At 33.3% G+C, this 26,947-nt stretch overlaps 3 protein-coding genes across 4 annotated transcripts; 2 read left to right on the top strand and 1 right to left on the bottom strand.

Moving 5' to 3' along the window:
• The first annotated feature begins 886 nt into the window (after nt 1-886).
• LOC146948805 (F-box/FBD/LRR-repeat protein At3g14710-like) lies at nt 887-3,166 on the top strand. The gene is made up of 4 exons (XM_085748432.1): nt 887-1,168; nt 1,456-2,325; nt 2,456-2,581; nt 2,774-3,166. Exons 1-4 carry the CDS (start codon nt 887-889, stop codon nt 3,050-3,052), a joined length of 1,557 nt encoding a protein of 518 aa, XP_085604558.1. The 3' UTR covers nt 3,053-3,166.
• A 2,719-nt stretch (nt 3,167-5,885) lies between these two features.
• Nucleotides 5,886-8,253, top strand: LOC146948806 (metacaspase-5-like). The gene is made up of 2 exons (XM_085745001.1): nt 5,886-6,313; nt 7,278-8,253. Exons 1-2 carry the CDS (start codon nt 5,959-5,961, stop codon nt 8,126-8,128), a joined length of 1,206 nt encoding a protein of 401 aa, XP_085601127.1. The 5' UTR covers nt 5,886-5,958; the 3' UTR covers nt 8,129-8,253.
• On the bottom strand, nt 8,192-25,885 carry LOC146948807 (protein FORGETTER 1-like). 2 transcript variants are annotated; one of them, XM_085745000.1, is made up of 33 exons: nt 25,556-25,885; nt 24,303-24,368; nt 24,029-24,202; nt 23,814-23,944; nt 23,567-23,643; nt 22,493-22,674; nt 22,182-22,259; nt 21,954-22,086; nt 20,088-20,148; nt 19,911-19,992; nt 19,061-19,186; nt 18,813-18,956; nt 18,617-18,716; nt 18,394-18,522; nt 17,460-17,516; nt 16,915-16,988; nt 16,659-16,828; nt 16,382-16,475; nt 16,052-16,149; nt 15,837-15,972; nt 15,562-15,668; nt 13,551-13,646; nt 13,375-13,462; nt 13,149-13,269; nt 12,879-12,981; nt 12,674-12,797; nt 12,501-12,578; nt 12,300-12,418; nt 11,299-11,352; nt 11,127-11,229; nt 10,340-10,468; nt 9,600-9,711; nt 8,192-8,576 (listed from the first exon to the last, which is right to left on the bottom strand). In XM_085745000.1, exons 1-33 carry the CDS (start codon nt 25,826-25,828, stop codon nt 8,545-8,547), a joined length of 3,651 nt encoding a protein of 1,216 aa, XP_085601126.1. In that variant the 5' UTR covers nt 25,829-25,885; the 3' UTR covers nt 8,192-8,544. The 2 variants fall into 2 exon arrangements, with proteins under 2 accessions (XP_085601126.1, XP_085601125.1); XM_085744999.1 differs by having other exon boundaries at nt 18,394-18,525.
• Nucleotides 25,886-26,947: the final 1,062 nt, after the last annotated feature.

Raw genomic sequence — 26,947 nt, forward strand, 5'->3', positions numbered from 1 at the left:
TAGTATTGTGTGTGAAGGGGTATATTTAGATACTTAGATTGGCTGAGAGATTGCATGAACAATTGTTTAGAATTGGGGAAAATCTTCACCTGTATCTCACAAGTTGGTGTTGTGAGATGTATTAGACTCAACCACAAATTCTAATATAAGACATTGTTTTAGCGATTCGAGTTCAATTCCACTCATATTAAATTAATGTTGTTGTACATGTTTGGTTCTTTTGAATTGACACATTAATTAGTTTAAAATAAAAAATAAGGTAAAACTATTTTTTGTCACAATAAATGTTACACACAATGGTATCCATGAAGTTTGGTTGGACATCTATTCATCATCCAATCATTCCAGGAAATCATAATTTTATAATAATTTATTTTAAAATTAAATGTAGTATCCTTTTTTTGGTGGTGGCCGGGATTTGAACCCTGAACATTGCATATATTATGCATTGTCTATACCAATTAAATGTAGTATCCAATCAAACTCCAAAGGCACCTAAGAATTTACCAAAAAATTAAACTATTCGACTCTTTTTTTTTTTTTAGCAAATAAAAACTATCATTTTGACTATTCGGCCTTTTAGGGCTTAGGCCTTCTCATAAAAACCCTTGTTTTTCGAAGTTAGTTTTGTTTTGGACTGGAGGTTAGTGTTTTTTTTTTTCCTTGACTGCAGAGGTTCTAGGGTTTAGTTTTTTTAATCTCTCAAAAAAAAAAAAGGGTTTAGTTTTTTTGAAGGAAGATTCTAGGGTTTAGTTATTATTCGACTAGAGAGAAAAAAAAATTGTCACCTAGTGTGGAACCTAAACTCAATAACAACACCATAGACATCTCAACTTTGAGAATTTGAGCGATTCTAAAAAATCACAGAAAAGAAATTGTTATAGACATGGAGAGTGGTGGTACTACAAGTAACACACGAATGAAAAGGGCACGTTCAAGGAATAAAGACATGATTAGCAACAAATTACCAGAATCAATTATAAGTTACGTTCTTTCTTTGCTTCCAACAAAAGAAGCTGTTCGCACTTGTGTATTGTCAAAGAAATGGATTAACCGTTGGACATCCATCACCAAGCTTCAACTTGATGATAATGAATTGCTCAGCTGTTGTGCATTCTGCAGTTTTTGCACTCGCCGTTGCACCCTTATGTGCTTTGAAAATAAAAAGGTATGTTTTCAATGTAGCACTTAGACTTCAAATTTAAGGTATATCTTGTATGGCACATTGGTTTTGATGTCGTACATACATTGGTGCATGTTGGTGTTTTTGGCGTTCGACACTAACACATGTGAGAGTAAATAATTTATTACTACTGTCTTTCTTTTCTCTCACGGTCGTTTGTAGTGTCTTGATTTGTATTCTCTTTTGATATTTGATATATAATGAGTAAATTAATCCTTAATCTACTCCGGATTAAAATCTTAAATAACTAACTGACATTGGATGTATAATAGGATGGTTCGACTATTTGTGATCACTGCTATTTTGGTGGTAGCCATAAATTCCCTAGCCTAACTGATAATGACTTAGAAATAGTGCGAATAGATCAAGTGACAGAGAGGAAAAAAGAAACATTTGGAAAAGTGGAAAGATTTGTAAACTTTGTCAGCAGGACACTTCTTCTTAGCAAAATGGATTTGGAAAGCTTTTCTTTTGTCATCTATAACAAGCATGATGCATTGAATACATGGATTTCTAATATCTTGAATAGGAGAGTTAAGAAGATAAAGATTCTTTCATCTTTTTATAAACTCCCCTTCTCCGCACTTACGTCTTATTATCTTTTCAACTCCTCTTCAACCTCATCATTACAAGAATTGGAGTTGATACTCAAGCACTTCTCCGTCATACAAGTTTCCAATAGCTCCCTACATTTTCGAAACTTGAAACTCATCAAATTGTCCGGAATCTTTTTTAAAATCGACCCCTCTATTGATTCCATGAACCTTAATTTACCACTTCTCAACAAGTTTGAGATAAAAAATTGCAATTGGTCAAGTGGAAAAGATATTATTGTACAAGCTCCTTTACTTGAAACTGTTTCCGTAGAACAAGACCATGACTTTTATAAGGCCAAGTCTCATAACCCCCCTTGTAACCGGTCTATCAAATTCAATGCTTTGTATCTCAAAGAATTCAATTACTGTGGTGATGGTATATCACAGAGAGTTCATCTTCCCTCTTATGATTCTGCTAAAATCATTCTGAGAAAGTGTAACAAAAATGCTTCAGAAAAAGGACGCCTTCCTTTTATTAATCTTCTTCTCCGGCAATTCCATCATGCAAAATCTATCAAATTTGAGGAGTTCGACTTGGACTTGAATGTAAGCATACTTTACTTTATGTATTTATTGATTTCATTTCATTTTTATAAAATAAGTTCTCTTTAATTTGTGGGAGCGTGTTCTCAACATTAATAAAACTTGCATTCCTTCTGCTACGTTATGAATACAGATTCTGATGCAAGCTGAAGTACCTGCATTTTCAAAGTTGAGTCATTTGGAACTTGGCTTGGTTACAATTGAAGTTCTTATAGGCTTACTTCAAAAGTCACCGGTTCTAAAGACACTAGTTCTCAAGGTTAGTAATCTGTATGGTATTTATCTAATAAAATGAAAGTAGTAATGCAGCTTTGGCTGCACTGTATTCATACCACTAGCATGTCGTACATAATATCCATTTATGTGACTAATTACCATATTTTTCTTCTTTTGCGTATCTTCAGTCTTTACAAGTCTTGTTTTGACTCTTTCTTTTATCATTATTCATCAGGGAATACCTACACTTTCCGAAGAGAACTTGAGTTCTGTTGTTGCACCCGATTGTTTGATCTCTTCTCTGCAGGTTCTGAAATTTGAAAATTTCGGTGGAGACGAGCATGAACTTGTTTTAGCCAAATTTTTGATCGAAAATGGCATAATGCTTGAGAAGGTAGACTTATCAATTGTTGCTGGTAGTCAAAGGCTCAACAAATACAAGGTTATAAGAGAATTTAAGGAGATTGTGAACTCATTCAGTAAAGGTGTTTGTTTATCAATTTTGAATCATTAGATAATTGGTTTACATAACCAAGTGGTACTTTTTGGGTCTACAATGTTTCTTGGCTTACTTTGTTATTTATACGATTTATTATGGATGATAGTATATGGTAGTAGCCATATTCACTTGTTATATTGACAATGCAAATTTAGAACATAGAAACTCTTTGCATAAAACTATAGCATTAGTAGTTAGTTTGGCCACATTGGGTTAAAGCCCTCAACAAAGTTCAAGTATGGAATTATAAAACTAACATCAAGACACTTTAACCTCATTCCCAGTGCAAGAATGTATTAGCTCTAAGCATAAGCATCTTGGCATCAAAACCATGACTCCTTTTAGCTGATAGGGACACAATTCCTATGGAAAAAAGGAACTCAGCTCTCTGTTATGGACGGAACTCCTCTTAAAAAGAAATTATAAAACCATTTGAATTTCTTCCTTAGCTACTCATTTTCTGCCTTATGGTCCGTGAGAAGACATGTAGTAATTTTGGGCCTGTGAATGAATGTGAAAGTTATACAGAAGGTATTCTGAATGACAGACTTCACTAACTCAAGTATACTTTTTGTCCTTCATCTTTTACTCAAAATTCATATTGGTCGTTTACGATTTAAAATATTCATTTTAATACTTTATTTTTTTGCAACATTATACAAATTAATCCTTCTGTTAAATGCAAGCTGAATCAGACGTTTACAGTCTTATGTGGTGGCACCTATGACATGTCAAAAAATTTATGATCATCCCCAAAATCTCTGAATTTGAATTAGGTTCATCTTCTTCTTTAAGACATTTATGAATTTTTGGAAAAACGAAGCATAAATCAAATTACAAGTAACAACAATAGGATTAAATCCTGAATCCTTCGTTTCACAAAAGAGCCTAATTGAGAAATCAACACCTTGAAAAACACTAATAATTCTAATGACAATCTTATTAACAACGCCTTTTAATTTGATACCCTTTCTATTCATCTCTCCATAAACAATTTCTCAGCTTTCCAAGTATTTCCACTTTTATACAAGATATATCCATGTATATTTGACAAGAGTCAACGTCCTTTTGAACCCTTTCTCTATCATTTTCATCCCAAACTCCCAACACTTGCTCCAGCATCCTAATTCGTAACAACCATGATGAAAAATATGTCGATCTTAGTATTATTATTACTCATACCCCCATTAGCGTTCCAAGACAAAATCAGTCTATTGGATGCAAAATACCAAGTCTTGAGCTTTGAGGACATGTTTGCATCAAGAGTCTCGATGAGGTTGGAACCAGATTTGAAGTGTACAACGATTCCTAAGAGTTTATAGTATTTGTATCGTCAACATGATTTAATAATGAGCCGACCAAGGTGGATAGAATTTCCGAAGAATTATGATTTTGAGTTGAACAATCATCCCAGAAAAGCAAATGTTATGTTGTGGTAGATGCATTTGGCAAAAAGAAAAGTAATGTTGGAAATTATGTCCCGAGCGTGAGGGGATGTGTTGGTAATCCCACCTTAATTGTGATCTACCCCTAGTTGTCTTATGTTGACTTGTCGTTCAGGGGTGAATTTAGTCTCAGATCGGTTAGATAGGAAGTTTGATCAAAGTTTATAAAGAGGAGGCATTTCTCACCTTATAAGCCGGTTTTGTAAGGATGAGTTAGACCCCAAAGTTCAACATGGTATCAGAACATATCCAAAATCTACCGTTGGGATTCCGCTTTGCCACACTTCATACCTATTGAGTCGGAGCGTGATGGGGTGTGTTGGAAATTCCAGCCCGAGATAAGAGCACCATACTCAGAATGGTGAAAATAAGGGTCACACGAGTTTGCTCAAAATCACATATGGAAGTGAAGGTTATATGATCATATAGTTGATATTTCAGATATAATAGATGTGTTATTTAAGATAACGTAATTTTTTTTTTATGTTTTACTATTTGTTTAAATTAAAATGCTTTTATAGAAATAAAGTGGAAACAAACAATCACCGAAGAGCTAGCATTCCATTAAGATTTAGAGTCCGTTTGGGTAAGGGTTATCTTGAGCCTTTGTAAAATAGATTGTGCAAATAAATAAGTTTTTATGTTAATTTATAAATTATTAACAAAAATTGCATCCTCATAACCAATTTTTTCATAAACAACATTGACAAGTTTATAAATAATAAGAAAAAACTTTTTTTTTGAAGGAAACATGTTCATTGCATTTCATTAATAATAATATAGTTAATACAAGATGGGATATGGAAGAAGAAAAAACTAAAATGACAAATTCAATAACATCATGACCGAGGTTTGAACTCTAGCCCCTCTACTTATGTGTGTGAATTTCAATGATTATTTTTCATCTACCTAACAAGAATAATAATAACAATTTCTTTTAGAATAAAAAATGAAATTTCTTTTGGAGTAAAAAATAAATAATTTCTTTTATGAGAAATCATTCAATTGAGTCAAATTTGTCAAAAAAAAAAAAAATCAATTGAGTCAAAAAGAAAAAGATAAATTATATATGGAGTCAAAAAAAAAGATAAATTATTAAAAACATTAAAATCCAGTTTCTAGATATGATACAATCTACCATAAATAAAAATAAGTAAAAAACCATATAATCTCTTTATGATAAAGCATTAAAAACATTGGGATTCAGTTTCCATATAAATAAAAATAAGTAAAAAAGCATATAATCTCTTTATGATAAAACATTAAAATCATTACGATCCAGTCACCCAATAATTAAACTGTATTAATTTTAACCTTTTTCATTAATAATTTAATACAAATGATAAAACCTTTACAAATTCCGTTTTCCTGTTGTTCTTAGTATAAATATAACACAATGATCATACCAACCCATTGCCTCATTCCTCTCTAAAATTCAAAGATAATAAGGGAGAGATTGGAGAGGTGACCAGTTGCATGCATGAAATGGCTAAGAAGGCAGTATTGATAGGGTGCAACTATCCAGGCACAAAGGCTGAGCTAAAAGGGTGCATTAACGATGTGTGGAGGATGCACAAATGCCTCATTCACAAATATGGATTCTCAGATAAGGATATCACAGTTCTCATTGACACGGACCATTCTTACACCCAACCTACTGGAAAGAACATTCGATTTGCCATGTCTAGGTTGGTTCGATCGGCTCAACCTGGTGACGTGTTCTTCGTCCACTACAGTGGTCATGGAACCCGTCTCCCTGCTGAGACCGGGGAGGACGATGATACTGGCTATGATGAGTGCATAGTTCCGACAGATATGAATCTTATCACTGGTTAATATTCTACTCTCTTCTACTTTATGTTTTATGTCCTCTGCTATTACTACTGCTACTATTTTTTTTTTTGAGGAAATTACTACTGGTACTATTAAAATTTATTATTGTTTTCAGCACAAGGAAGTATAAATTATGTCCAAGATTGTATGATTTAAGAAAAACTTGTTTATTATATCAAAAACTAAAAAAAAAAAACTTGTTTAAGAAAACTAAAAGTTAATCGAATTATTTTTTTAATTCATTTTATTGTTCTAGTTTTTTTCCTTAAAAAAACTAGTTTTTTTCCTTAAAAAAACTAGAACAATAAAATGAATTAAAAAAATAATTTGATTCACTTTCATCGTTCTAGTTAAAGATTAATTGAAATGCTGTACCAAAAAAAAGGACTACTTGAAATTTATTTGGAATCGCAGTTGAGAGCGATACTATAAACATTTGACAAGTAAACAAAAAAATGCTGAAGAAAGAATTAGTGATGTTTATTGTGTTAGAAGAATGTTGTGATTTTGTTGATTTTTATTTAATGTTCTTAAAATTTGATTATTTTCTTATAAACTGGCCTCAAATTTTGGTGACTCTTAACTTCATGTTTTGTTCTATCAAAAAAATAAAATCTTGGATGTTTTTTATGTTATTTTTTTGGTACAGGTTTCCTATGTTTTTTTTAATCTTATAATAACAGTACAATTTATTTATTTTTTGTCAAAAAAAAAAAACTATACAATTTATTTTTAGTATGACAACTAGAAATTACCTTTAAAAGAAAACTAGAAATCAGCAACAAAAAATATAACATATAACGTATTCTAGATTTAACAAAATAATAGTATTATTAAATTTTGTTGTAATCTTATCTTTTAACTCGGTATAATGCAAACCAATAACAATTTTTCTGCAAAATGAAACTTCATTGGCATGACTCTGTCAAGAAATGTTAACTGTTATTTTGGTTGTCAAACAGATGAAGATTTCAGGGATTTTGTAGAAAAAGTACCTAAAAGTTGTAGGATCACAATCGTATCAGATTCTTGCCACAGTGGTGGATTGATTGAATCAGCAAAAGAGCAAATAGGAGAGAGCACAAAGGAAGGAGGACAAAATTCATCTCCAGGCTTCAAAAACTTCCTTCACAGGGCTGTGGATACGGAAATTCCAACAGAATTGTGCCACCAATACAAGAGTGGAATTGGAGAAAAAGATGTTGAACTTCATCATGTGAACCACCGCTATGTCAAGAATAGGGCTTTGCCTCTTTCAACTCTTATTGACATACTAAAGCAGAAAACAGGAAAAGATGATATAGAAATTGGGAAACTAAGACCTACACTATTTGATATCTTTGGGGAAGATGCTAGTCCTAAAGTTAAGAACTTCATTAAGTTTGTCTTGAACAAACTTCAAGGTGGTGAGAGTGGAGGCCATAGTGGAATTTTAGGGCTGGTAAACAATCTTGCACAAGGGCTTCTTGAATATAAGTTGCATGACAGTGATGAGGAATACGAAAATCCAGTCAAGAGTGCACCAGAAACATATGCTACATCAACTAAGCGCAGCATCGTTGATGGTGGAATTCTACTGAGTGGTTGCCAAACTGACCAAACTTCAGCAGATGCAAGTCCTAATGGAAATTCTGAGGAAGCTTATGGAGCTTTTAGCAATGCCATACAAGCTATAATTGCAGAGAAAGATGGTGTAGTTACAAATCGAGAGGTTATATTGAAGGCTAGAAAGAAACTTCATAGGCAAGGTTACAGTCAGAAGCCAGGGCTCTATTGTAGTGACAACCATGTTGATGCTCCTTTTATATGTTGATTTGATAATGGTACAACTTAAGTTTTGTTTGCAAGTACTTTAATAAGTTTGGGTCAATCAATGTTGCACAAAAGAAATATGTATTTTATATCTGATTATAATGTGTAGCATGTCATTTTTCAAACAAAAAATAATAATGTCTAACATATGACAATTGAGTTCATATATCATATGTTAAAGCGAATCCATCTATAGTATTTTCCTATTTCAATGATCACCCATATAAATATACAACTTTGAATTATACACAACTGGATGATGTAATCAAAAGATTGAAATGGAGATTGCAGAATCGTGTTAGATGTCAATGAGAACAGGGGCTTTCATTTCCTCAAAATCAGCAACAAACTTAAGCCTTTAACTAAAAAAAAAAAGTGCTTGTGATCTTCAAGAAAAGGGAAGACTGATGCCTCGGGTCAATCATCCAGTTCTATAACGTATGATAAACCTACAGAAGATGTCAAAAGCAGATATATAAGTATATGCATCATCTTGGAAAAAATAATTTGACCAAAATCAAAAGAGTCTATGCCATATTTACAACCAAGAATATTAAGATTTTAATGTTTAAGTCTTTCATAGGAACAAAAGTCAAAATCCATTCTGGTTGGGCATGGGTTTTATTGTTGCGAAAATATAAAAGGAAAAAGAAACAGTATTCCCTTATTGAGAATTTTTCTGTCAAATTGACACTGATTTCTCAGAATCAACTATTCTAGTCTAGTCAAAAGAAACTATTCTGGTAAGCATTCATTCCTAATCTGAAACAACTTGCCGTTACAGCATCATATGATGATATAACCCAGTGGGAGCCCTATTATAAATTTTAACATTCTTGTAAACAGTAGAAATTATAGATAAGAAACAATTGCAGAAAGGAAAACATCTGATCCCTTTGCAAATGTGTATGCATGTTTGTATGTGCAAAATAAATTTAGGATTTCTTAATAAAATTGATGATTATATTATTTAGGAAATTGAAACATTTCCTTCCTTCCAAGGTTTTTACCTAAATCGGATATCCAGTTTAAAAAAATTGAAATTTTACTAAGACTATGATTTATATAAGTTTAAGATTATATTATCTTTGAATTATAGATACCCTTAGGCTTCTTTTGTATTTTAAACTTTGGATGATTAATTGATGCGCTGATTTCTTTTAGCAATCCACACCTAAAGGCAAAGCAGTACTTAATGATTTAAATTTGTAAATTTTGAGCAATATCCATATCCTATCATATCCTTATTAAACTATCTTATCATATCTGTCTATACCCTATCTTGACCGCCAAATGGGTCCTTAAGTTATTGATTGAAAAGCATGATAACAGCATTTTTTGAAATCTGAACATAATATCAATTGTAATGGGAAATATTTCCTTTTCCTTCTATGAAAACAAACCATCAAAGCAAGTCCATGTGCCAGTGTGCTTTTCAAAAAAAGGTGGTAGGTGTGGAGAGAGAAAAAAACCTTGAAGCACAGTTTCAACTGCTGCATTAGGAACAAGAAGCCCTACTATATGTCTGTTATCTGATGTAGTTTCAACACGAACAATGCGTAGCCTCTTATGCATGTATCGGGCCTGTACATATTTTTATTTGCAGTTAGAAGTCTTTTGCATGAAAAAATGACCATTACATTTTAAGCTAAATATAATAACAGAGAGAAGTAAGATAAAGAGAGCTTATTGATGTATGATTAATGGAGTAATTACAGAAAAATGGAAAACTCTTCCTAGATTCTGACCAGAGCAGAGCTCTTATAAGCAGGCTACAGCTGCTTATTCTAACGTTCTAACAATAATCAAGGGTACTCTCTCACATTCTCCCCTTCACTCCTCATAATGTGGAAGTAGTTGTGTGCTCTCCTTTTCTGACCACGTCATCATCTTATAACAACTAGCCACAATTTCCCTTCTTGCCCCTTCTAGAATATACTAACCAAGTCTTAGATCCTTTAGATTCACTATATGTACCAATTTATCATGTGACACATCCTCGTTACTATAAAAGTTACTTATATCATATTATATTACAACAAAAGATATCTTTTACAATTTTCACACTGCCACATCACCAATTAAAAACTCAAACGATCAGATCTAAAAGATATCAAAAATTGACAAATTGATACAACATACAAAAATTAATATTTATAATATCTGCAAAATATGTTCTTTCTCATGAATGTTTTATGGATGGGTGAAATACCTGCTTAGAGAGCGCCTTATCTATGTTTCCCCAAACAGGAAGAATAACACCACCTAAGACATTTACTTGCTGTATTCTTGAGCCAACTGAACAGAACTTACCAATCTTACAATTGGGACCATGCATGCACTGAACACAAAAGTAATAAGTCAAAAATGTGAGATAATATGAATTTGAAAAATATAAATGAGTGAGTGCACATTAACATGCACATGTAGATGAGATTTTAAATTCTATATATGATACAACAAGGTAGAATACAACTTTATCTTATCGTAAAATCGATAATAAATGAATGGTTACGTTCCATATGGGCCAATTAGGCCACAAGTTGACAACAATGAACAAGCAACAATGTCTTCCAATAGGAGAAGGCCCAGAGATAATGATGAAGGCCTAAACGTATATGAGAGAATGATGATGGGAAGGGTCCAGCTAGAGGAGGATAATTCATTTGAGAGAGATAACTACAAGGGAACAGGTGTGACTGAGGGGATGGGGAAGTGCAATATGGGTAACCATTTGGAAATGGACATACTAAGAAAATTGGTTGGGCAGACCTGCTGGTCTCAGGGAGGAGTTCTATCATTCTGTTTTATTATATTTTCCTACTGCTTTGTTTTGTGTTCTGGTTTCCATACTCAGATCAGTCTCAACTGTAAGCTAGTCTCTAACTGCAAGGGATTATTCCCATTCCTAAATACTTAATAGCTCAATATGTACCCTGTTTATATTAATTTCCTTGCATGAAGTTACAATTACAAGAAATAAATTAGGATAGACATACCTGTTTAAATGAAGCTTCATATTCGGTTTCCCAACCAATTTGGGCCTCCTTTAAAGATGAAACTTTTGAATATTTTCTAGTTAATTCTAGCAGATGCATATCCCTACAATTGCAGGAGAAAATGGGTAAACCAGAAAATTAAACTATAAGGACAAGTAACTGAAATACATACCGAGTTGATTCTCCGGTAGGAGGACGAACTATCTTATACATAGATGGAGCCGAACTGAAATATAAAGAACAAACATACTGACATCAGTAAATGAAACCAGAAAGCTTTATTATGTACTCCGTGTAGTCACAAAACAAATTTAATGTGATAACTATTATAGTAAATGATTTTTTAGTAAATAAAACTACTTTCTTAAAGTGTGAAACAAAAACTTTTGCTTATAAATAAAGCCGGAGGAAGTAATTGACTGGGGATTGCATCCCCTCAACATCTACAGGTTCATCATGAGTAACTATGTATTGCTTGGATTCAGAAATTGAAAGACTAATCAATCACACACAGATAAATACATATATACGAATAACTTTATTTAATTTCTCTGATCCTTTCTTAGTTTTGTGCCGAAAGAAATTTATCCCTTTGAGCCCTTATCCTCTTCTTTCAGAGGTAAACGTGTTTATTTAACACGTCCAAGAGATATTGTCACAATCCATATTTGTCATATATAACAAAACCTTAGTTGGAGAGTTGAGAAAATAAGTAAATGGACAGTTAAAGCTGTGAAGTTAAGTATTGGAAACAAATGGCTGTCGTTTTAATAGAAGTAAAATAGAATTCATGAAATGCAAAATGTAGCAAAGGTATACTTTTGGGATGAAAATCAAGGGTCCAACTAATACAATAAGAAAGAAATAGAGATGCATGTAATGTCTAGGATTCAAGTGAGGTAGATAGAATAGAGCAATACTTCAAGTGTAATTTTATGTTATGATGGAAAAAGTACCACTCAAGCTTAAAGGAAATTTACCACCAAGTTATAACTATAAAAAAAAAAAAAAAAAAAAAAAAAAATACAATGTTACATGGGACTAAATGTTAGGCAGTTAATAGTCAATGAGAAAGTGATTCTATAATGCTGGACAAAATAAACGATTCAAATAAACTTTAATTTATTAATTGAATAGTCATATAACAACTACAACAAAAACCAGAAACGATACCTTTCAAATGCTAAAATAACATGACGTTTTCCCAACCACTCCCTCTTGGACTTATAGAAGCCATCACCAGTTGAACAAAATCCAACCTTCTGCTTCTCATTCAGCATGGTATTTGCCAACTGATGCGTAAATGATATCAGCAAAATATGTGTGTTAGAGTAAAGTGTAACTTAGTTAGGATATCTGAGAAAGCATATGTACCTCCCATGAAACCCCACGATCCAAGGTGAATGTGAACAGAATAGTTGAAGCCCCGCTCATTTGATCAACATAGACTGTCTGCATCAAAGGAAATTTATCTTCAGTCTTAAATTTTCTATGCAATAACATACGAAAATGAATGGCAGCAAGAAGTTTAGGATAAAAATAAATACCTTTGGAGTCCCTTGCAGTTCAATGACATTAGCTTTCAAGTCAACAATGCCTGTATCAAGGTTACCTTCAATGCGAGCTTTATTAACAAGAAGATCCAAGATATTCACAAATAACTCAAATAGCCTGTTGATACAGAAAAAATTAGTGTATTCAACCAAATGCTGAAGTAGAAGTATCAAATCATTTCAATCACAAAATACAAACCTATTCTGAGTTTCAGGAGCTATTCCTAAAAGCCGGTTGAGAAATCGTCCAAGATTGTGTATATCATTTTTATCATCAATGTAGCAATTCATATCATCATCTCCTATAAATATAAGAAGTCAACATTTAATAATGAGAAAAACACAGATAATGTGGTATCATAAACTTCACGGCAGTAAATGATGAAACCTGAAATATATATTGATTAGATATCACCATTATTATATACCTATTCAATCTAACATTAGACAAGGGGAAATAATGAATTACCAAGGCCGTCGTCCTTAAAAATTCCAACGGAAAGAAGAGCAGCTTTTGCCTGCATAATAAAATCTTTGATTGTACCTGGTCTGTCAGATAAGCATCCTGGAGGTACAACAGGAAGGGGATCCTGCACAATTAATTACTTTTATCAGTAGATGGATTGGACCTGTTCATTTCTTATTAAACTTATTGTCAATATGCACATTTGTTAATTTCAACAAAAATTAATTACCCGCTCCAGTATTCCATTGTACAAAAGCATCAGTGCTCTCTTCCCATAAGGACTATCATAATTATATGCACTTAACGAAGGCCCTGCCCTGTAATGTACACAGAAACAACATCAGCTAACATGTTAAAATTTATCCATGTTGGCTCACTGAAAACACAACTGATAATCCCACTTACCTACGATCTCCCTGAGTCAAAGCTCCAAGGGATTCTAATCTCTTAGCAACAGCTGATGCAAACCGGCGTTCTCCACCAAGGTTTGAAAATAGTAACCTAAAGAAAATTTACAAGGATAAGAAATTGTGTCAAGCAGGTGTAGCATCTAGGTAGAGTATCAACAGCGCCTGTCACTGCAACCATTTCAAATCAGATTTAAAGTGCTTCTCTCTTACTCTCTCCGGTCTTATACTTAAGCAACAGGAAAAAAAATGCACACTTGTCTTATATTTAAGCAACGGAAAAAAAAATGCACACCTTTCAGAAAGTTGGTTAATTGCATTTATGCAATGGAAATTAATAAATAATGTTTCCCATTTTCCCCTAGTCTTTATATTTATTGCAAAACCAATCACAATACAAGTCTTTAGGTTGGTCTCCTGGAAGGGACTAACTTATTCTAATGTGAGTAATGTTTTGAACCAACATGAAACTGTTAAAACATAAAGGACCAACTTGAAACTTTTAAAACATAAGAATCCAACTTAAAACCTAAAATAAACATAAGGGACCAAACATGCAATTAAGCCTATATTTAAGCAACGGAAGAAAAAAATGCACACCTTTAAGAAAGTTGGTTAATTGCATTTAAGCAATGGAAATTAATAAATAATGTTTCCCATTTTCCCCTTGTCTTTATATTTATTGCAAAACCAATCACAATACAAGTATTTTGGCCTCTCCCATGACCCTTGGACTTATGACCAAAGACAATTCATGCTTCTTGGATAACGGACGTGGGAAACATGCTAATTTCATGGATACATCAATAGCTGGAAAAACAAATATTGATTTCTTTCAAGGATAAATTGGGTAAAACTGCATTAATTATAGCATTCACAGTTGAATTTCGGTTCTATTTGAGACCAACAAATTTGAACTTTTGTTGCTAATATATGAGACTGAAGGGAGTAGCTCAAAAAGATTTCCATGACATAGTATCATACAGTTCACACTAGATAGAAACCTAGGGCTGAATGATTTAAAGGATTCAGACGAGGATTGACTGTTGAAGCTGCGTCATAGCAAGCTTCCTATACTGAAAGTATATTCTACAAGAAGGTGGGGACAGTGAGGAAATTTTATGACATGGAGAATTGGTGAGAGAGTGGGGAGGCATTTTTTGGGGAAACGCATGTTCAATTAAAATAAATCATCAGTGTAATCCCTAAACAACTACTCCCTCTACAATTTAGTCCCTAAACTATATAAATACAATAAGTAACCCAACCATCAGTTTAATCCCTAAACCACCACTCCCTCTAGGCCTCTACAACTTTAGTCCCTAAACTATATAAATACATCAAGTAACCCAACCATTAGTGTAATCCCTAAACCATCACTCCCTCTACAATTTAGTCCCTAAACTATATAAATACAATAAGTACCCCCTAAAGTATATGAAATACATCAATTTAGTCCCTAAAATATAAATAGCAGAGGCAAAGCAAACAGGTGGTGCATGTACATCATTATACACAATTCAGAAACCAAATTAATCAATAATGCTTGTTGAAAATGAGCCTTACTCATCCATACAAACGGGATTTGTAAGGTGAGGAGTGCCTCTCTTCATAAATTCTTATCAAGAGTCCTATCTATCCAATGTGGGACTTGGGTTTTTTCCAATACACCCTTTCACGCCCAGCACTATTGGGCTTGGTGCGTGTATAAATGGTAGGTGGCCTAAATCAATAAGACTCTTATACCATGTTGAAATTGGACCTAACTTATCCTTACAAAACCGGCTTGTAAGGTGAGGAGTGTCTCTCTTTATAAACTCTTATCAAGAGTCCTATGTATCCAATGTGGGACTTGGGTTTTTCCTAATTGCCGTGTACTGAGAAAAACCCAAGTCCCACATTGGATTGATAGGACTCTTCTAAAGAATTTATAAAGAGTGGCACTCTTTACCATACAAGCTGGTTTTGTAAGGATGAGTTAGGCCCAAATATTAACAATGCTTAGTTACCTGTATTCTGGTGCTGAGACTTGATTGGATCTATGTGTTCTTCCAAACTGCTGAATTGCTCGGTCGGCACTCCATGGAAGTTCAAGAGTCAAGTGAACCCTTCTTTTCTATTTTGTAAAGGTCAAAGGAAAAAAACAGCAAAAGAATAAATCAATTGAAAAGTTCACAAGATAATATCACTAGCTTCTGAGCAGAATATTTGCAAAAGCCATCAAATAATGACAGAAAACACTGGTGATTCAATGGATAGAAATATTTTCAAAAAGTTTGATTACCTGATTTATCACTCTTCGGTCTGCCTGCAACGAAACGCCAGCTGATCCTGCTTCAGAGATGATGGCCACTAACTTCTTACCTTCCATAAAGAGCTTTTTCTCATTCATGTTGACCATCTCGGCAGTGACATCTTTTCTAAAGAGAGAAACACAACTAATTAAGCAAGCATGAAACAATGTTTATCAATTAGATATGGTGACATTAAGAAACTCACGTATTTCGAGTCTGATAAAACACACCCGTTCCACTAGGGGCCCTGACAAGCATTCCTTTCCTTCCTGTAATTTCTGCAACTTTGTCATGGCCTCCTAACTGCATTAAAAATTCATTTATAGAATCCATCAAAAGAGCTATTCTCTGGCCTTTAGCATTAATTGCAGAGCATAAAATTGCTACAACAGACATCTATTCATAGCAGTTACTTAATTGTTACTGGACTAGCATTGACCAACAACTATATGCCAGGTGACAGTTAAAAAATGATGTTAAAAAGGATTGTGGCATTAAAGAGGAAAATGAGGATGAATCAATGAATGATCATTACCTGATCAATAATATCATCCAAGGGATTGTTCGGAAGATCTAAAGCACAAATCATCTCTAATATATTTTTCTTGCACTCCATGGCTGTGTCATACCTACAGCAATCCCACGAAAATATTCATCACTGTCATACTCTTTTGATTTCTAACTTTTTGTGGAATAATTTTTGTTGATTCAAGATATGGTGCCAAATTAAAACAAATTATCAAACATAAAATGATAAATATGACATTGAAACCAGAGTGCCAAATTAAAAAAAAATTATCCAAGTTTTAAACCTTTTCTGGAGTTCAATTATATCTGTTCCAGGAGGGAGATAGTTTACGGTTGTATCCTTGCACAAATCACATGCCCATTCCTCAAGAACAAAATCGCTAATTGGTGGCACCAAGCATGAGTGATGAGCGTATTTTCCACAGTGGGAACACTGCAACAAGTTTTCCCTTTCCTGCACAGAAAAATATGTGAATCCTACACATATGGCATCAGGGCAATTCAAGAAAGCTTTTTCAGAGAATAATCAATAAATATTACCTCTTCAGTGCCACATATTTCACATTTCTGAAACTCCTCATAATCAGAGTCGGAAGATTCAAGACCAGAGGCAGCTGCATCAAACAATGGTAAAATACTAAAATCAAATGGTTTTCATGACGATTTTTTATTTACTGAATACTACCATTAATATTTTAAAAGAACTTCAGACACTAAAATCAGAAACAGTTTCGTTAGCAGTTCCTCACAATAGCAAGCATGAGAACATGCATGATACCGTCACAATAACAAGCATGTGAACATGCATGATAGCGCTCTTGATGATAACAAAAACAAAACCAGAATAACAAAAAGGGTGAAATTCTTTTACCAAAGGCAATTTTTTTTTTTTTTTAATGGCAAATATTAGTATGTTAATTGTTATATTAGTTTTCTCCTTGCCAGGACTTGAACCTGGACTTTTAACTCCTCAACTCCTTTAATCCCTTAGCTCAAACCAGTTGAGTTACCCAACCCCCCAAGGCAACTTTTGTACAAAAGAGATATACTAGTTAATCATAAATAACACGAGACAGAAAACGCACCACTTTCATTCCCTTCTGGTCCGTAATCAGAATCAGAAGAATCAGGAACAGAGGCAGCTGCATCAAGCCAATGGTGAAATAAATCATTCAGTGTTGTTGTGTCTGAATACTACTAACACGGTAACACTACACTTGAACAAAACTTTAGATATTATCAATAACAAGCTTTCTTATAGCAGATCTTCACAAACCACAGCATGTAATTATTTATTTATACATTATAATAAATAGTTCCCTTTCTTAATAATAACCAATGACATGCCCAAATGGCCGAAATAAGCTGAAATGTACTAAAGTGCTCAAGTATGACAGAAACGCACCAATTTCTTCCTCTTACAGTTATAGTACACAACAAATTTAGAAGAAAGAATGACCAAAAAGATCAGACCGTGGTCGCCAAAAAAAATTTACCCAATTTAATTCAATGGAAAAAAAAAAAAAAAAACTAGAAGCTAACTGGCCATTGTGCTTCTGTTTTGACTTTTGATCAATTCCATATCCTCCACTCTTAGATATATATCCTCTTCTAATAAATTCTATCATTGATAAAGGATAACAAAAAAAAAAAAATTAAAGAATTTTAAAAACCATAATTGTATTTTTATAAATTGAATTTTTTTAAAAACAAGGTAGTTGATCGGCTTAGGTGGTTCAGCCATGTAGAGAGATGACCTAGAAAATCTAAAAGGGAAGTTATTAAGAAATATTTAGAAATTTATGAGTTGGACCGAAATATGGTTTATGATAAAACATTATGGCGTAATTTGATTGATGTAGCCAACCCCACTTAGTGGGAAAAGGTCTGGTTGTTGTTGCAGTTGATCGGCACCCTTTCTCACCCCCATATAATATAAAGGCTGAAAATAAGCCTGATTTGATGCATTAGGAGAAAGGACAGATGCAAAAGTTTAATAAAAATTTGCTTGAAGCTCACTTTCAGATTCTTCATCACTTTCAGAATCACTAGGCGGCTGCAGCTTGGCTACTTTTCTGACTCGAGATTTTCCTGAAACGTCAGGACTTGCCAAGTGCCTCTTCCTTTGAAGCTCCTTTACTCCGTCATCTTCTATAGTAAAATTAAAAACAAATAATAACTAATAATTGCATAATTATTAATATTAATATAAGGTATATAACAAAACACGGCATGTAGATACCGGGGAGAAGTTCAGGCTTTTGTGGCAATGGGAAATTGTCTTCAACAAATTTTAGCAGCAACTCACGAGGTCCAGAAATAAAGTCATCAAATTCAGAGCCCTACCCAACACAATAAGTAAATAAATAAATAACATAATGCAACTGAAATGCAAGAAAAATGCTTTAAATAAAATTAAAATGAATTCAAATACACACGTATTTTGAAACAGCTTCCTCCGTCCTTGCTTCCCCCGTACTCTGCAGACCTATGACTACACACTTGTCTTCCATTAATGCTTGGTTCACCAGTCTCACTGCAGTAGGAACTTTAGCAGACATACACATATGTCTGAAGAATCTCTACAGTTTTAAAAGGAAAAGGGACGATCCAAAAACTTCAGTAAATAATAAATGTCTGATAGAGATGAAGAACTTGTCTCCATGAAACAACTTAGACTTAATACCTGGTGGCTTGCCCAATATGATCGCCATAGTTGTCTAGTGTTAATTTTGTCAGATATTAACTCAATGACAGACTGCAACTTCTTACGCAAATCCAACCAAACTTCTGTAGCCTTTTTATACGCATGCTAGGATATTTGAGAAAAAACGTACATAATCAGATGAGCATACTGAATTCAAAAGACAAATGAATGAGTAAAACAATATATAGATCTGAACTATCTATTAAACCATGATGTCAAAATTCTATTACAAGAATAGCCTTAATACACAAGACTGATGTAAATACACAAGACTGGTGTAGCAATTGAAAGAGAATCGAGCTCAAATACTTGAATCCCTATCAAAGGCTTAGGGAAGGCAAGCGGTGAAAATTGTCCTTGTGGCTCATTTTAGAATTGTGTTTTAGTCTAAAAGCCATGGCTCCTCATGTTCAAGTGCCCATTCTTGTGGTTGGTGAAACAAAATCAGGCATGAGCTATATTTATGAAGAAACGGAGAAGGCAAAAGAAGCTATTATGACATGAAGTTTCTGGATTGGATGCCAATATATAAACTACTATAGTAGTATTCAAGCCATACTCAGGTGCAACTATGGCATTCTACCCCGACAAATACATTCCGCCACAAACATTGGGGAGTTGAGAGCCTTTGCCCCACTCCATGCCAGCAACTATTGACCGCTAGGTTGGTGATGGAATTTAGTTTTCTTCATTTAGTTATCTATAGAATAAATTATTGAAATGAAAGAGCATCTAATGGTAATTACTATTAACAAAGCAAGACAAATACAACCTCAGAATACAGTAAAGAGTAGCCATCAATATGCCCAAAGAAATTAGTCGGTCATACCATCATTCTATCATCTAATGGTGCGTCAATAATTTCAAACTCAGCACCCTTGTAGCTAAGTGTGCGACATAAATACATCCCCCTGAAATTAGAAAATGAAGCAAAATAATATATATTTCAGATACGTAAAGGTGCATATGGCTGAGAGTGGATGTATTTGTAGAAATATCATATAACCTTGCTTTCAAGTCCATTGCAACTAGTTCTAGAGCTCCAACACCCCCTTTCTCAAGAGCACCTGGATTCATCACTCGTTAATGAACTTTAAACAATTACAGGGTAAGGGTCAATGGCCACATGTACAGGTATATATGCGCACAACAAAAATATCCAAAATGCTCTATGTGATGCAGCAGTAGTAAGTTGAACTTAAATATTGCATGTGTGGTCGCATTTGTAGTTATAGGCGTATATTTTGTAATATTGTTGTCTCCTTTTTTACCACCTTCAGTGTGGTCCATCTTTTTGGCCTTTTTGCAGCCCTTGGCACCTTCAGCGTGTCCATTTGCTTCGTACTTGTTAAAAAGGAGGACATGTTATCTCTAATATGATTAAAAAAATAAAAATGTATATATGAAAAAATAATTTATATGAAAGATATGTTTATATTGAACTTAAATATTGCATGTGTGGTCGCATTTGTAGTTATAGGCGTATATTTTGTAATATTGTTGTCTCCTTTTTTACCACCTTCAGTGTGGTCCATCTTTTTGGCCTTTTTGCAGCCATTGGCACCTTCAGAGTGTCCATTTGCTTCGTACTTGTTAAAAAGGCGGACATGTTATCTCTAATATGATTAAAAAAGTAAAAATGTATATATGAAAAAGTAATTTATATGAAAGATATGTTTATATGGTTTAAAAAATGCTCTAAAAAAATTATCAACAAAAAAAAAAAAAACTCTAATCAAGGAATAAAGTGAAACAAAAAATAAAACTATTTCAATATATATCATGAATATAAATATTTTAATAAAACTTCTTTAGTGTATATATATTATTATTAACATATATTATTATTAATATATATATATATATATATATAATATTTATTATTTAATAAATATTAAATAAATTATAATATCAGTCATTCTGCGACACACTATACTGCTATCGAAGTTTTGGGGTCAGATGCTCTGTGCCGCTATCATGAATGGACAACCTAGCATAACAGTACAGCCAACTCGCTTACAAACTTAGAATGGTGGATTGCTATTCACCAGATTAAGGAGTGCTGTAAATACTAGATATGTTGACGTGTTTGAAGTAATTGGACGTAAATTTTGTAATCATCAATAATCCTTTTATTCAAACAAGACTTGTTAGAATATCATAACATATAAGCAAATTTGTGCATGCACTCTATTCCCAACAGATATATTACCCATATTTAATAATCCAAATAACAATTTATATATCCATCCAGTTCTTATTGGTCAATACATGCAAAATGCGATAGGTGAGCAACAAAGCCATGAAGAAAATACAACTGAAAATATTAGAACAGTTTACTTAGTTTCTTATCTTCATTTTCAGTTGATGTTTTCAAATTCATTGTAAAATAAAAATGTTACATTACATATTTTTACCTTGTTTTCAAAATTGTAGAAGGAAGTGTTTTTTTCACCACTTCCTGGAGAAAATTTTAAATATAAAAACCAGAATGAAAATGGAGTTATTTTTATAATGATAAAAAAAGACCAACTGAAAATGGAAAATAAATCAAACAGTCCCATTAATTATCCTTTTATATCAAACACAAACAGGTGCCAGTTGATACAAAAAGATGAGTATTTATCTCCACGTGCAGCATGTTGCATAAGGATTAAAAATCAGGAAGAAAAAAAAAACACTTGAACTAGTTTGAACATTGTCGTAATTTATATGCCAGGTGACCAAATCACATGATCAACTATAAAAGCATATCTTCTTTCATCAGTATATATTTTTTGAAATAAGGAAAAAGATAATATGAAGAAAAAAGATGAATAGTCATAGTTATTATTTTAAAAAGGAAAAGAAAAGATAAGAGAAAGAACACTACCTAGAAATTCACCAAAATCAGGGAAATAAGTCCCAGCTCCCCAAAGGCCAAGACGAACCATATAAGCCATATTGCGAGGTTCAGATGCACCAGTAGCTGAGCAATAAACAACCCGAGCTTCAGGTAGTTGAGCCTGTCAAATTTTAATGTAAGAACTTTGAATAATTCATACACTCAAAACTAATTATTTCATTTTGAATTGAACATTAACACAACTAGAGTACAAACCTGTATATCAAGTACTGCTTGACCAGTTTTCGTCGGCTTCTTATCCTTTTCGGGAACCAAATTTTTTGCTTTATGACACTGTAATGAAGCCACACTCACACTTCAATAATAAAGAGTAATAAATATAAATTGAATACTTAAAATACCACTTAATAACAATATCCCTCAAAATTCAACAGCGGAAATATGAATTGACAATAGGAATGATTTCCATTTAAAAAAGGCTAATAAAAAAGGGCAACCCAGTGCACTAGAGCTCCCGCATACGCAGGGTCCGGGAAGGGGTCCCACCATTTAAAAAAGCCTAATACCTCATCAAATATTATAAGACCATCAAACCCGGGTCCACACCACTGCACAAGCTGTTGCATACGGGTACGACCTCTGTCAGATGATGCTATGAGGCTACTGTATGTCGAGAAAATAACTCCCTCCTTAACTCCAACAGACTTTGTATCAAGCTTAGTATAAGGCAGTTTATTCAAAGCATGCACTGGACAGATTCAAGAAAGAAATATATTTAAATGCATAATGAATCTTGTAATATACAAAACAAAATAGTGAAGAAAAAGAATTACAATAACAATCAATGAAGACTCTTAATTAACCAAGGAAGCCAACAAAACATCAGATAAAATTATTTTTTGGATAACATATGAATTATTAGACACAAGAAAGCAAAAAATAATAGGAGGATATGATATATTGTAAACAAAAATACAAGAAAACGCAAGAGACAAAAAATAATGTTAAAAAAGTGAAGCTCTCCAATCCCTTGCAGTATCATCAATTGGAATGAAAACGTCCTAGAATGACAATGTGTGTGTCAATCTTCAAAAAGGTTCCATTAACCTAATAACAATATACTCACTCCGTCACTAATTATAAGATCATTTACAAAGCAACAAAAATTTGTCCTTAAATATAAGACCATCTACAAATTTATAAATGCTTTTATTACTCTTATTCTACATATGCCCCTTATTAATTCTATCAATGTATCTTGGAATATGAAAAGTTAACATTGAATATATCTATACGCAAAGGGTAATTTGGTAAAAATAGTCACAAACATTTCTAACAAATTTATTACTCCCAACATTTTTTCCTTAATATCTGTGATTTTTGTTAGATAGTCCTATAAAAAGGGACGGATGGAGTATGTAGCATAACAATTGAAGTGGCACCGCACACCCAAGACTTTTCACTTCATCTTCATTAATATTATTACCAACTTTAAACTCTTTCCTTAACAACTGAAACTGAACCCCTTCTATCCGTGATTAATACCATTTCTTTTATGTTAACAGTACGATAATTACATGAAACTACAAAAGAAGTTAATCATATCATAGGACTTCAGTTTACAGACCCAAAAGGCATACCTGCAATGCAACTTGCACCCATGTCATCCAAATCTCTCCTGGCATCAAACTTCAAGTCTGAACCAACAGAAATCCACCTGAGTAAGATCATTGGAAAATTAAAATAGGAATTAAAAGACCCACTCCAAGTTGAAATTACAAACAAGTATGTATGCATGAACAATAAAGCACGTTGAAAAGTGAATGTTTATCTCAATTCTTAAAAGCATGCCCATGATTACATGCACAAATTGTGACTTAAACTTACAAGGCTTTTCTCCTTCCATGGTGCCAGTTCTCCCAGATTAGCCCAGCGACTGTTCGACCTTTACCTACACCAGCTCCATCTCCAATAAAGAATCCAGCCCTAGCACCACTGGGAATGTGTTGAAGGTGTCTCTACCATGGAAACAAGCATGAAGGTTAAATTGTAATTATTTATAATTATTTATTATCGATATTTAATCATGTGGTGAGAGAAACCTGACAAGCATAAACCAATGTCTCGATCTGCAAGCATGACAATGCCTTTGAACGTTCCAAATCATTCTTAATCTTTGGATCATAAGTAGGCTCAGGCGGCTGCACTGCAGACAAGGAAGATGTCTCTACAATCGGATCTGGGTGTGGAGATCCAATAGATAGCTTGGATGGTCGCTGTATAACAAGAGACGTTGGTATCAGTAAAATGTACCATTTGATAAATTAACACAAAAAAAAGTTTAACATAAATTGCTCCCAAGAGTATTTAACTCACATAATCTGTAAATGTTTCTCCGGCGATACCTCCATCGCCTTCTTCTTGCTCCACTTCATTAACCAGCTGATATATTATAATATTGACAACAAAAAAAAAAAAAACATGAGATACAAATACAAGGATATGAAAAATAAAAAGACAATAACTTTAAAAGGAAATTGACAAACACATTCCACAGGGAAATTAAAGAAAGGAAGAAAATATAGAAATAACGGAGAACGAAGTCATCCATTGATTTATTTTTAGTTTCTTATTCAGAGTCTGATAGAACACTAAGATAAGGCACATTCTAGAAGATTGTAGTAGGTAATAAGAGTTAGTTGAGATATTTCCTTGATTTTAGGGATATTTCTATTATAAAAGAGAGGGAAGGGTATTGTGTAATTCATTCACGAATATTGTTAGAAACTTGTTAGGAGAGTTCCTCTCTGGTCTAGGGGCCTAGCTCTGGTAGGAGTTCATAGAACTCTGGTTTATCTCTTGCGTTTTTTACATTTCACCATTGTAGAGCCTTTCGTTTAAAATCAGTTGTTGATTTTGCGGTTTCTATTCGAATCTCTCTCCAGAACATTTATCGGACAGATTGTTTTCCAACTGTCTCTCTAGGATTCTGCTCATGGATATATTATGGCAGTTTCTACTTTCTAGGCTAGACTTGCAAGGGCGCAATAGTATACAGCTTGTTTGGTTTGTCTAATTGGAGCTTATCTAGCTCTTGTGCCACTGTTTGGGATAACTTATGAAAACAACTTATGACAGGTTCAGAGTCTATTTTCATCTTATTTTCATAAACTCTCCAAGATAGCTTACAAAAACGGCTTATATATAATGCAAAAACAGTTTGACTTCATTTTATCTTGTGTTATAGAAATAGAAAGTGCTTAGTTTATAAGCTGCAAAATAAGTTCCAAACAAACAAGCCCCTAATAGCCACCGTAAACCATATATATAATCATAATAACAACATCAACTAATCAAAACTAAGTGACATAAACAATCTAAAATCATTCTCTAAGCAACACAACAATCATTATTAGGACCCTAAGAAATAGCTTATTCGTAACGGCACACAGTCATCAGTTAACTAAACAGCAATCTAATCAAATCAAAGTCACATAAACAATGCAAAATCACTCCCTAATCAACACAACCTTCACTCCGTAAGATTCCCCCAATCTGAAAATTAGGTCAAAATCAAATCAAATCAAATCAACTACAGTAAAAAAAACAAAGTAACGAAAGTACAAAACCTCGTTAACTTCTTCAACATCAACATGAACATCAATCCTCACATGACATTGCGGACACGGAAACTTAGCAAGATTACTCGGAGCATTCACAACCGCCTTACACGAAGAACACCGGATTTTCACTGCGGATGAGTCGACGAAGAACACATGCGGCATTTGACACTTCGGACAAGGTAACTCTGCTACACCTTGCGCGGCGGAGAAGTAGGTCCGGCAACCGGCGCAACGCGCGCGTGCGGTGGAAGGTGGTGGTGGTTGCGGTTGGCGATGCATTTTCTGTTAGGGAGAGAGAGAGAAGTTGAGAGGGTGTGAAATGTGAGCGCGAAAATTGATTTATTAGCGGGTGGGTTTGGTGTCTTATATATGGGTCAATTTTTCCTCTTTTTTAGGGATATGCGAAGTTGATGAGTCGATGATGATGAGTCAGTAACTTTTTTTTACTCTTTCCACTCATTGCTGTCTTGAAAAAGTAAATTTCTCTTGAATAGTACTGCCTCGTCCCTATTATAATTTATTTTAGTTTTTTTCTTTTTTCTTTTTATAAGACTATTTTCAAATTTTAAAGTAGATTAATTATTTCTTCATCAATATACCCTTGTTAAATATTTTTCTTTAATATATAATAAATATTCTTAAAAACATTAACAAACTCTCTCTAAAGGGTAAATTTGTAAAACAATAGTAACTGTCAACAAAATTAATATAATAATCAACTTTCTTAAATCTTGTGTTTTTCACAAAAGGGTCTTATATTTCGAGACAAAGGTAGTGACATTTATATTTATCTATACTACATTTAAAAAAAAAAAATGATGTTCTAGCTAATTTTTTCTCTTTCCAAAATTACCCTCAACTTTCAATACAAATAACGCATATAACAAAAAAGTAAATTCAAAAATATTAAAATAAAGGTGTAGCAAACACGATATGAATATACACACACACACACACACACACCAGTTTTTTCATTTACCATTTAAAAAGTGTAACAAACTAGATGAGTATATATATAATTACTTTTCATATCTCAATTATACCCTCAAACAACTTTTTTCTACAATAAAGATTGTTGTTGGTGTCTAAAAAAAATACTCCCTCCGTCCCTATATGTAACCCCTCTTTGCTTTTTTCACATTTCTTAAGAAAAGTTGTTAGTGCAATTAATGTGTCTATTTTGTGTGTTAATATTACCAAATTGTCCTTTTTTTGTATGTGTATTAAATTTGACTTTTCATATTTCAAGGCAAGTTAGTAGTATTAATTAAGGGTATGTTTAGGAAAAAATAATAAATGTATTTAGTAATTTGAAAAGGGGTTTACATTTAGGGACAAAAATAAAGTCAAATGGGTGCTTAGATATAGGGACGGAGAGAGTAAGAATTTAATTTTTTT

This window comes from Medicago sativa, chromosome 2, assembly GCF_051527215.1.
Source record: "Medicago sativa cultivar Bolivia chromosome 2, Bolivia_mono, whole genome shotgun sequence".
NCBI classification, from domain to species: domain Eukaryota; kingdom Viridiplantae; phylum Streptophyta; class Magnoliopsida; order Fabales; family Fabaceae; genus Medicago; species Medicago sativa.